The sequence below is a fragment of the Salvelinus fontinalis genome, chromosome 14, assembly GCF_029448725.1.
Source record: "Salvelinus fontinalis isolate EN_2023a chromosome 14, ASM2944872v1, whole genome shotgun sequence".
Classification (NCBI taxonomy): domain Eukaryota; kingdom Metazoa; phylum Chordata; class Actinopteri; order Salmoniformes; family Salmonidae; genus Salvelinus; species Salvelinus fontinalis.
Genome location: NC_074678.1, coordinates 361,867 through 374,857, shown reverse-complemented (window position 1 = coordinate 374,857; position 12,991 = coordinate 361,867). Strand labels below are relative to the sequence as shown.

Sequence of the window (12,991 nt, the reverse complement as noted above, 5' to 3'; positions counted from 1 at the left end):
CGGATCTCTGCATGCAACAGGGTTTAAAACATTTTTTTTTATTTAACTAGGCAAGTCTGTTAAAAACAAATTCTTATTTACAATGACAGCCTACTGGGGAACAACTGCCTTGTTCAGGGGCAGAACGACAGATTTTTACCTTGTCAGCTCGGCGATTCAATACAGCAACCTTTCAGTTACTGGCCCAAAACTCGAACCACTGGGCTACCTGCCTAGGGGTTGAGTTGAGTACCACAGTGCTTGGCAGCTAGATGCCTCTTCTCATTCTGTGGCACTGCCAAGGTCTGAGGGGATGGCCTGGAACATAGAATCCATGCCACAATTCATTCAATTCTTTAATCATTCATCCATTTTCCAACAGGGAGAAGATATAACAATCATTCTTCCTGTAGCAACGACTCTCCTATCTAGGGTCATCAGACAGAATACAGTGCAGTGTGGTTCTGCAACCTCACTAACTGAGTTGTTCACCCTGCTGGGAAAAAAACTGATTAGTCCAGCATAAATATCAAGCTGGTCCATGCTGGTCAAGCTGGTCTGACTAGCATGGTCTAGCTAGTTAGGCTGGCCTAGTAGCTGGTCGAGCTGGTGACCAAACTGGTCCAGCTGCTCAAGGTTAAGATTAAGATCACTTAATTGGTCAATTACACACAAAGTCCAACCGAAATGTGACTTATGCTTTTAACTCAAACCCTCCAAAAGACACACATACAATGAGTTATAGTTTGGGAGAGGTGCTGAGGGCTGTCACACTGAGAGCTGTTGTTCTGAGGGGTTAAGTACCTTGCTCAAGGGCACAACGGCATTTAGGTTTTAATACCAGCTCACATCTTGCTAGGATTTGAAGTGGCAACCCTCCGGTTGGTGGCTCGTCTCTCTGACCGCTAGGCTACCTCACATCTTCTGACCAGCATGATCTATTGACTATCTGACTATATCTCTATCTCCCTATCTCTCTATCTATCTGACTATCTATCTATCTCCCTATCTATCTGTCTCGCTATCTCTCTGTCCATCTCCCTATCTCTCACATGTGCTCCCTCTCCGGCCTCCAGGTCACCTGCTCGTTATGGTGCACACCTGTCACCATCGTTACGCGCATCAGCGCATTATGACACTCACCTGGACTCCATCACCTCCTTGATTACCTGCTCTTTGTATGTCACTCCCTTTGGTTCCTTCCCCAGGTGTCATTGTTCTTGTTTCCTGTCTGTGCGTTGTTCGTGTTTCTTGCTTTGTTCATTAAATGATGCACTCCCTGAACTTGCTTCCCGACTCCCAGGGCACACGGAGTGTTTTTTTGTTTGTTTTTGTTTTGGAGGTGATGTTGGGTCCGGGTGTCAGAATCGGAGCTACCTAGGAGGCCTCAGCCGGTTTGTCGGACTTCCATGCCTCAGCGGGATCGATAGGCTCCCATGCCTCAGCTGGCTCGATAGGCTCCCATGCCTCAGCTGGCTCGATAGGCTCCCATGCCTCAGCTTGCCTCAGCTGGCTCGATAGGCTCCCGTGCCTCAGCTGGCTCGATAGGCTCCCGTGCCTCAGCTGGCTCGATAGGCTCCCGTGCCTCAGCTGGCTCGATAGGCTCCCGTGCCTCAGCTGGCTCGACAGGCTCCCGTGCCTCAGCTGGCTCGATAGGCTCCCGTGCCTCAGCTTGCCTCAGCTGGCTCGATAGGCTCCCGTGCCTCAGCTGGCTCGATAGGCTCCCGTGCCTCAGCTGGCTCGATAGGCTCCCGTGCCTCAGCTGGCTCGATAGGCTCCCGTGCCTCAGCTGGCTCGACAGGCTCCCGTGCCTCAGCTGGGTGAACAGGTTCCTGTGCCTCAACCAAGGCAACCGGGGAGGCCTTAGCCGGCTCATCATGCTCCCGCGCTGAGGAGGGAATACTGTCACGTATGCTCTCTCCCCAGCCTCTAGGTCACCAGGCTGCTCGTTATGGTGCACACCTGCCACCATCGTTACGCGCATCAGCGCATTATGACACTCACCTGGACTCCATCACCTCCTTGATTACCTGCCCTTTGTATGTCACTCCCTTTGGTTCCTTCCCCAGGTGTCATTATTTCTGTTTCCTGTCTGTGCGTTGTTCGTGTTTCTTGTTTTGTTAATTTGTTTATTAAACTATACACTCCCTGAACTTGCTTCCCGACTCTCAGCGCACATCGTTACACTATCTATCTATCTCTCGATCCATCTAACCACGCCCATCATTATATTTCTCAGCATGCTCCGTTGCAATTCTACGGTTTGTTTCAATATCTGTGTTTTTTGATTGATTCATAAATCTTATGCTACACAAAGATAACTAACATACATTTTTCTAAACTAATCCAATCTTAGTTGGACTTCTTGCACCCATTACTGTTTAAATGGTTTAGGTAGTCTTATTTATTCATCTTTCTAACTCTGGCAGTCATTTTCAATGAAGATTGAGGGTGAATAGAAGTTCAAATTGTTGGACATCCCCACTCTCTGGCTGGATTCCAATAGGAATTAAATATCACTTACAAGCCAGCATAATGTGACTTGCAGGCCTGATGTGGCCACTGTATTAGGGAAAAACTAGGCCCTTAAGGCCTTATGATATATGTATTCTGTTGTCCTAAATAATTAAGCACTTTGACACTGGTTTTGCTGGTGATCAACAAAAGTTTCCAAAACACAACGGTCTGGTATATGCAGGTTTTTTTCAGCAGTGTAGGCATGTCATGCCAAGACAGTTAACACAACTGACCTCACAGCCCTCAGACAAGCAGCAAAACATGCCTTTATGCAGCACAATTCATGTTTCGTCAAAAGAAGGCAGAGTTCAAGGGTTGGATTCCTCTGACGTCACGTTCAACGGTTCACTTTCAAGCTCACCTTGACACATCTAAATCCCACATCAACACAGCTGTTTGGGTGTATCTGGATTAACTCGTTGACAGTAACAGGAAAAGGTGAACACTGAACACTGAACCAAGAGGAAGTTGATCAAGGAGCAATGAGGTGAAACAACAGCTACTATCTTTCATGGGTTTATGATTATTCTGCTTTTTTTGTAGTTTTTTTGTTTACACTTAATTTAACCAGGTTCTCTCACTAATGTCAGCAGACCTCTTTCACGAGGGAGAGCTGGCTAAAGGCGTCAGCATGCTTCAGTTCGGCTGGCGCCTAGACAGGTGTCCAACCCCCAACTAGCCCAACTCGGCTAGCCGAACCAAACGATTGTACTCACATACTCTCTTGAAAAATGAGAAAAAAGCGTCAATAGTACTGTTTTTTCTGTTACCATTTTGAGACCCCGTAGTCAGTGTACACTTCATCAAAGTAGTCAGAATTGATTTAAAGATAACTCAAGAAATCTGTCATTAATTTTGAACTTTTTGCCGAGGAGATCTTAGTCTAGCAATTTGGCCTCTAACTAAGATCTTTGGTGCAGTATTTCTCAATGAAAAGATGTGCATGAAAACGAGTCGTCTCTCATTGAATGACAACAAAAACGTATTGAAGAATCCCTAATGTGGACCAATCACAGATGAAGGGGCGTAGACTTCGGCTTGACTCCAGAAAAAAAATGGTGTGCCTGAACAACCGGAAAAACCCTCACTGATGTCCAAAACATCATCACAAAAAATGTTGTCACAATATATGCATAAACTCTTCCGAACTGTTTTGGCTGGGAAACATGCGGATGCCTTAAGAGGGCAGGCCATTTGGGTAACGACAAAACCTCACTACTATTTACCTAAAGATTAGCATTGCTGAAAGTGGCTGGAAATGGCTAAAATGGTTGGAACATGGACTGGAAATTATTTTCCAATGTTGGGTCCAGTAAGCCTGCTCAACCTGTAATCAACCTGTAATCAACCTGTAATCAACTTCCCTGTAAGCAGAGCATCATTGTGTAGCTAAATGTCTCTACCTATTTGATCTCTATTTTCTCCCTCTACAAGAAACTTGAAAATCACTGCCAGACATGGATGCACCCCCCCTTCTCCCATCCCTCCATCCTAGACCCAGTTACTCCACTCAGCTGGCACCACCGTATCAAGTTCAGGCCTTCTTTCCCACACAGGCACACAGACAGTGACCTGAGGGAGGTGACCTCACAAATCTGCGCCGGTCACCAGAGGTCAGATGATATCCCATTATCCAATCATTACAAAGCAGAGAGCACAGACAGACAGAGAATGGAATCACCACCCCCGCCAGGTCACAATCAGGACAGACCAACTCTCAGAAGCTCCAGATCAGACAGAGCCTGTGTCCCAAATGGAAGCATATAACCTATGAAGTGCATTGGTCAAAAGTAGTGCACTACGGAATATGGTGCGATTTGGGACACAGCCCGAGAGTATACAGCCCAGGTTGTAGGAGAAAACACAGAGACCGTGAGGATGGAGACACGGCTGGTTTATGTAGAAAACACAACAAACTGCAGGTAAGTCTGCATGATGTTCCAAAGTGACATTAAACTTAGACCAGTGTAAACCTACCTAGACTACAGCTCTTTGTCTACAAACCGCTGAAACAGTAACACAAATGGAGGAGATGTTTAGAAGTGCTTCCAAACGAGCCCTGAGGTATTCTAAACTTTCCCAGATGAAAGCCCAGGGGGAAACCCTGTAGGAAAACTACAAAGACGCTAAGTGGAGTTTGAAACTATTGCTCTCACAACTCCTGAGGTATAGAGAAAAAAGGTGCACGAGTCAAGCACTCCTAAAAATTAAAGGCTATTTTCATATTCCAGGCAGGTCGTTACAAAGATGAAACAGGAGAGGTGAACTGTCCTCTGCCACACTCCTCCTCGACTGCCTCACTACCATGTTCAACCTCAAACCCCCTCCACCCCCTCACCTCGGAATTCCTGCTTAATGGCATCATTATTGACTCTGTCCAGCAACATGCATAGACCCTTGTAATCTCACACGGGCGGGGCGGTTTTCAGACAGAAAATGATGCCACTCCAACAAAGAAAAAGGAGAAGAAAAAAACGTGAGGGGAGAAAAAAGGGATGGATACTACTTTACAAAGGAGTCTCCAGCACCAGCTGATACTCTTTCATCTACACCATCATCACCTCTCTGATGATTCCACTGCCAGCTGGCAGCATCAGAGCAGCAGTCCAGCACCCAACTACAGGCAACACAGGGTCCAGCCCCCAACTACAGGCAACACAAGGTCCAGCCCCAACTACAGGCAGCACAGGGTCCAGCCCCCAACTACAGGCAACACAAGGTCCAGCCCCCAACTACAGGCAACACAAGGTCCAGCCCCAACTACAGGCAGCACAGGGTCCAGCCCCCAACTACAGGCAACACAGGGTCCAGCCCCCAACTACAGGCAACACAGGGTCCAGCACCCAACTACAGGCAACACAGGGTCCAGCACCCAACTACAGGCAACACAGAGTCCAGCCCCCGACTACAGGCAACACAGGGTCCTGCACCCAACTACAGACAACACAGAGTCCAGCCCCCGACTACAGGCAACACAGAGTCCAGCACCCAACTACAGACAACACAGGGTCCAGCACCCAACTACAGACAACACAGAGTTCAGCCCCCGACTACAGGTAACACAGGGTCCTGCACCCAACTACAGACAACACAGGGTCCAGCACCCAACTACAGGCAACACAGGGTCCAGCCCCCGACTACAGGCAACACAGAGTCCAGCACCCAACTACAGACAACACGGGGTCCAGCCCCCAACTACAGGCAATACAGAGTCCAGCCCCCGACTACAGGCAACACAGAGTCCAGCACCCAACTACAGGCAACACAGAGTCCAGCACCTACAGGCAACACAGAGTCCAGCCCCCGACTACAGGTAACACAGGGTCCTGCACCCAACTACAGGCAACACAGAGTCCAGCACCCAACTACAGGCAACACAGAGTCCAGCACCTACAGGCAACACAGAGTCCAGCACCTACAGGCAACACAGGGTCCAGCACCCAACTACAGGCAACACAGGGTCCAACACCTACAGGCAACACAGAGTCCAGCACCTACAGGCAACACAGGGTCCAGCACCCTGTTCACATTATAGACCTGTAGATCTCTGGTCATCACAACACCTAATACACACATACGTACACACACACACACACACACACACACACACACACACACACACACACACACACACACACACACACACACACACACACACACACACACACACACACACACAGGAATGTCCTGTATCTGTTCTGTATAGTGTTGTATGTTTCCTCCTTATCACTGTAAGTGAGCCTCATTGGCACGTTGTCTTGAAAGAGTCCACTGCCAGAGTGGAAGTGGCGAAGTGGTAATGCTACAATGAACCTCTGACATAAGCCTTCCACCACTGTACTGTACCAGCAGCATTCTAACAGTGGAAACAGCTCTCTCCTAAGGCCTATATAAACATAACCCCTCTGCTTCAGTCAAATGACTTGAGAAGTATGCTCTGTCTCCCTGTCTCTCCATCCCGTCTCTCTCGTTCTCTCTCTCTCTCTCTCTCTCTCTCTCTCTCTCTCTCTCTCTCTCTCTCAATTTAATTCAATTCAAAGGGTTTTATTGGTATGGGAAACATGTGTTTACAATGCCAACGCAAGTGAAATAAACAATAAACAAAAGTGAGAAGACACAAAGCAACATCTCTCTCTTTCTCTCTGCAGGGTGGAATAAAGGGGGGCTTCCTGAGTGTTCTTTACACACAAATCTGACCCCAATATCTCAGCACCCCCACCACACACACACACCCTCCAGTCCCATGTTTACTGTGGCAGATTGCACTGTAAATAGTGGGGGCTCTGGGCTCCGATTCAAAGACAGCCAAATCAAACAGGAGGCACTTCCTTATCAGCGAGTAGGATGGAAAACAGAGAAAATGTATGCACATCCACCTGGAACCACTTCCGAATAAGCAATCCAGTAAAAACAAAGCTGTGCCTCTTCAGTGGGATGGGGATGAAATGTCAAACACAAGTAGGGCATAGGTTTACAGGCATACTGCTGCACCATGGGCGTCTGTGTTGGCAGTGAAGGACATACAGTCAGCTCCAAACGCATTTGCACAGTGACACATTTTTTGTTGTTTTGGCTCAGTACTCCAGCACTTTGGGTTAGCATTTCTTGGGGGTATGATATTTATGCGTCTGTAACTTTCTCACTCACCATTATTCACGATTCATTCAGGACTATCCATAACAGTGGAGGCCACTGAGGGGAGGACAGCTCAAATAAATGGCTGGAATGGATCGAATGGCATCAAACCATATGTTTGATGTATTTTATACCATTCCCCCAATTCCGCTCCAGCCATTACCACGAGCCCATCCTCCTCAATTAAGGTGCCACCAACCTCCTGTGCTCTGTAACCATGGTAGCATCCACATTAATGTAGAAGTGTTTAGAAACATATTCTATTATTATTTACATAAAAGTGACTCCAAAATGACACAATACATTATTTACCAGTCATTTCTATTTAACACAAAATCATCTGAAACAAAACAAAGAGCAAATGCATCCAACATTGATTACTTTAATACACATCAGTGAATTTGTCCCAATACTTTTGGTTCCCTTAAAATGGGGGGACTATGTACAAAAAGTAGTGTAATTTCTAAACGGTCCACCCGATATGGATGTAAATACCCTCAAATTAAAGTTGACACTCTGCACTTTAACCTCATAGTCATTGTATCATTTGCAATCCAAAGTGCTGGAGTACACAGCCAAAACAACAAAAAATGTGTCACTGTCCCAATACTTTTGGAGCTTATTCTCTCTCCCGCGTAGGCCCCCAGCACACAACACAGACAGGAAATTCTCTCTCTCTCTCTCTCTCTCTCTCTCTCTCTGTGTGTGCTCAGAAATAGCCACAAATATTCCCTAGAAACCTAGTTAGTATAGGCTTATTTTAACCTTTGCAATACAACTGGTTTACATCTTATAGAGTACAGTCTGTACAAGCCTATACACAGGGTTGGGGAGTAACTGATTACATGGAATCTGATTACAGATACATTTTGAAGAACTAGATGATTACTTCTTGGATTACTTTTAAATTCAGAAAAATATATTATGACACCTTTCTGTTTTCAATTCAGCGTTGAAAACAAGTGCAAGTTAGCGAGTCGGACCACAAGTCAGAGACCACTATGATGATAAACCTAATGCGTTTGACAGATCCCTTTTGTCTTCTTCTAATGCCTCTTAAGGGGAAAGTAATCCAAAAGTAACCGGATTACTTTACTGAGTTTGGGTAATCCAAAAGTAAATTTACAGATAATATTTTGGACAGGTAATTAGTAATTGTAACAGATTACATTTAAAAAGTAACTTACCCAACCCTGGCTACACAACCTAATGGAGAATGTGTTATTTGATGGCTACATCATACTTCATCAGTCGTATGGAAAAGGACCAGAGGTTTAGTTGTTCTTCAAAGGCACGCACTAATTGAATCAGTCATTTGGAATATTTGTATATTCTGTGCATACCTCACTTTCAACTATTTATTTTTCTTGGCCCAGAGACTCGATTGAGGCGTTATACAAAAATGCTTAAAGAATTTGACATGCTGATTTAAGCATAGGAGCAACACACATCTGGAATCCTGCTCTCAGTCATCACGGATCCCCCCTCTCTCTCTCTCTCTCTCTCTCTCTCTCTCTCTCTCTCTCTCTCTCTCAGTTGGTTGGTTTAGTAACAGTAGGATGATGATGCTCTGAAACGATAACCAGATATTGTGTGTGTGCATCTTGAAAGACATTCCTGTGCTCTCAGAGGAGGATAGCAGGATGGAAAATCTATTTGGCACAGAAGGTCCAGAAACAATTTCTATGTCAGATCCAGGTTTGGTGTATTAGAGGTCTGGAAAACGAAATGCTCTTTCTCTCTCTGCCTTTCTCTCTCTCTCTCTCTCTCTCTCTGTCTCTAACTATCTCTCTCTCGCTCTCTCCCTCCCTCTCTTCCTCCTCTCCCTTTCTGTCTTTAACAAGCTCTCACAGCAGCCCCTCACGTTATGGACTGTTTGCTGGCCACTGTGTTGTTGACTGAGCCCCCAGCCCCCACTAAGGCTCCCATCACACAACACAAGTCCCTGACAACGGCTTTTGTTGACGATGTACCAAGTAGACGAGTGAATGGTTCTCCTATTCACAGCTCATAATTACAGACTCAAACATACGCTAACACACCTTGCCCTCTGTTTTTGGAAAATAAAACCTCACGCAGTGTTTGGATCCCCAAAAAAGTGTCTAATATATATGGATATGTCATATAGACAATTAGTTGGTGTGAAGTATGTGTGCAGAGTTCAATGCCCTGTCAACTCGCATCTATTCCTCTAACTACATGACACTGGCCTCTTCCGTGTCTAATTTTTACACCTTTCACGGTAAATACAAGGTAGGGCTGCCACATTACAGTATGATTTTGTGCCTGAAAGGTAATCGCCCTAAACACACTAACTCAAACGGAATGCTAATGATAGTGAATGCGGAGCTGAACATCTGTATGCGCCGACAGGGAGACAATGCCCCGATGCCGCCTGCGCTGAAGTGTGAAGACATTACGCATTCAGAGCCCAGAGTGTGGGTAAACTATTACATTTCTCACGTTTCTGACGACGAGGTCTGTTTTTGTTCCAAAGCAGGTCTATTCATGTAGGTTAGACTAGGCCTATATGTACACATACAAAACAGCTGTAGTGTACCACTTACAATAGCAGAATTGCAAATACTTTGTTGCGTAAAAAAACATTTTTTACAAAAGCGTGTAAATTAAATGCACAACTATATTGTATAGTATTAACCAAAGTGCCATTGCACAGCAAACAGTTGCAAAGATAAAGGTGTTATTCAGATGAGACAGAGAGAGCATGTTTTTCATGTACACATCATAAATCATTGTTATTTATTTTACATGTATTCATGATTGCAGATCAACCCAGCTTTTCTTACCCGGGTCGTGGAACGGAACCAATGCATAGTTGTAGAGGGGTCTCTTTGTTCTACTCTGCGACATCTCCAAAATCTTGGATGCCCCCTCAATAACCTGCACGAGATCATCGTACATGGAGCCGGTGACATCAAAGACGAACGCCAGGGTGGACGCTCCTTCTGGGATCTCCTCTTTTGTCCCTTCGGTCCCCGTGTTCTGCCCGGAGGACACAGCCACCAGGAGAAGTACCTGCACAAGCAACAATGGCACACGCTTGATGCCCATTTTCAGACCGAACGGTCTATGACGCGTCGCCAACAAAGTTGTGATAGTTTGTGTCTCCGCTCAGAACCTCAAGATGAATCTTGGGGTAAAGGGAGAGACATTGGCTCGCTAAAAACAGTAACAAGATAGTGATGAAAAAGCCAATATTGTCTTCCTTTAAAAAAAATAGGAGAAAAGCGGTGGAAAAGTTTAGATGCTGTCAAAGATGCTCTCGCTCCCTTCAACGTTCCGATTCAGTGCGCGTGACCTCCACCGCCCTGTTGGACCTTCTGAGCTTCTCACACTCTTGTTCTGAAGTTATGAAGGAGCTCAGCTCAGCTGCCGTGTCGGGAACTCTTGTCCAAACTCTGCAAGTCCCCTTCTCAAAGCTTCTCAAGAGAAGAAAGGCTCAAGGCAAATTGACTCCTTACAGAATAGCTGCTTTCTGATTGGAGCAGTGGGTTTTGGGAGTCCTGCCTGGGATGGGACCCTGTGCATTAAGACATAGCGGTAGGCTATACTTGAATTATACAGTAGACACGCGACAAGACATGCAAAGAGAAACACATGTGTTTCATATTGAAATTGTAGGCCTACGTGTAAAAAGTACTGTGGCCAACAGAATTAAGTGGAATTGATACCATAATAGTCTGTTAACATGTACAATCAGCTCATTAAGACTGTCCTACCAGAACCCGATCATAACATAACACAAACTAAGGTTGTATTCCATTGATTAGACTATGTTTTCGTTGTCATTGGATTCTTTGTAAACTAACAATGTAGACTACAGTTTCGAAATGTGTTACAAAAACCGGTCATTTCAACTTCATGCCGCAGAAAGGAGGAGTGCAGGGGGGGCTGCAGCATCCCTCAGACAATCAATTAGACAAAACCAATTTTAAAAAATAATTTAAAAGAAAATAAAATACTTCAAAATACTTCAGCAGAGAGCATAATTTAGCCACAGCGGATCAATAACATCTAACAAATTGCTGTGAATTAAGTTTTATCACATGCACTAAGCCTCCAGTTGGGAAGACCACAATTTGGGAAGCACACATGCCAAATAAATAACAGCTTGTTACCGTTGCGGCCATAGACATACAGTATAATCCACATACAGTGCATTAGGAAAGAGTTCAGACCCCTTGACTTTTTCCACATTTTGTTACATTACAGCCTTATTCTAAAATTGATTGAATACCCCCCCCCCCCCCCCCCCCCATCAATCTACACACAATACCCCATAATGACAAAGCAAAAACAGGTTATTAGAAGTGTTTGAACATTTATAAAAAATAGAAAACTGAAATATCATATTTACATAAGTATTCAGACCCTTTACTCAGTACTTTGTTGAAGCACCTTTGCAGGGATTACAGCCTCGAGTCTTCTTGGGTATGACGCTACAAGCTTGGCACACCTGTATGTGGGGAGTTTCTCCCATTCTTCTCTGCAGATCATCTAAAACTCTGTCAGGTTGGCTGGGGAGCGTCGCTGCACAGCTATTTTCAGGTCTCTCCAGAGATGTTCGATCGGGTTTAAGTCTGGGTTCTGGCTGGGCCACTCACGGACATTCAGAGACTTGTCCCAGAAGCCACTCCTGCGTTGTCATAGATGTGTGCTTAGGGTCGTTGTCCTATTGGAAGGTGAAATTCTGAGCAAACAGCACTGTTTTTCAAAGTAGTTTATCTTGAACTAGGGTGTTGGCACCGTGTAGGCTTCATCTTCATCACCGGTGAGTACCCCAGGCTTCATCTTCATCACCAGTGAGTACCCCAGGCTTCATCTTCATCACCGGTGAGTACACCAGGCTTCATCTTCATCACCGGTGAGTACCTCAGGCTTCATCTTCATCACCTGTGAGTACCCCAGGCTTCAACTTCATCACCGGTGAGTACCCCAGGCTTCATCTTCATCACCGGTGAGTACCCCAGGCTTCATCTTCATCACTTGTGAGTACCCCAGGCTTCATCTTCATCACCGGTGAGTACCCCAGGCTTCATCTTCATCACCGGTGAGTACCCCAGGCTTCATCTTCATCACCGGGTGAGTACCCCAGGCTTCATCTTCATCACCGGTGAGTACCCCAGGCTTCATCTTCATCACTGGGTGAGTCAGTTTATTTAGTAGCCTACCATAGCGTATAATATTTATTTAAATATTCCTCCTTATATTATACAATCTGTGTCTCTTCATTGGCCTCCCAGCAACCCTTGTACATTCCCAGAACATTAGCTAAGATTTCCATTAAGTTATAGATAGGAAGATAACATCAGAAAAATATACTATTGACAACAAAATATATTTTTGAGAATGTTTTAAATGAAATAACCTTGGAATGTTCTCCTAACATTCACCAAAATGTTGTGCACGACATCTGTAACAACCACCACAGAACATTCCCCAAACGTTAGGTTAGGTTTCCAGGTTATGTAACAACACAATGTACCATTAATGTTTTCCCAGCAAACCAAAATTGGTTCTGTGCAAGTTCCCAGAACATTATTTGTCTTATTTTTCATGATCAGAAAACCAAAAGTGATCAGAGACTCATAGTCTTGAATACCTTGTAAAAATGGGCCCAGGTATGCAGAATGAAGAGGATGGGTGAAGTGACAGTGACTTACCAGTATTTCCCTGGGTTAGTTATGTCTTAGACTTTAAAGGAAGCATGGAATTCCTGATTGACCATACTGCCATGACTATATATATTTTTTTTAATTATTATTTCACCTTTATTTAACCAGGTAGGCTAGTTGAGAACAAGTTCTCATTTACAACTGCGACCTGGCCAAGATAAAGC

At 45.1% G+C, this 12,991-nt stretch overlaps 1 protein-coding gene across 2 annotated transcripts in view; it reads right to left on the bottom strand.

The window, feature by feature from the left end:
• The window catches only part of hmcn1 (hemicentin 1), a 241,162-nt gene extending 230,553 nt beyond the window's left edge, over nt 1-10,609 (bottom strand). For both annotated transcript variants that reach the window (XM_055943694.1, XM_055943695.1), the window contains exon 1: nt 9,939-10,609. In XM_055943694.1, the coding sequence (XP_055799669.1) occupies nt 9,939-10,203 (265 nt within the window). In that variant the 5' untranslated portion in view covers nt 10,204-10,609. The remainder of the gene's footprint in view (nt 1-9,938) is intronic.
• Nucleotides 10,610-12,991: the final 2,382 nt, after the last annotated feature.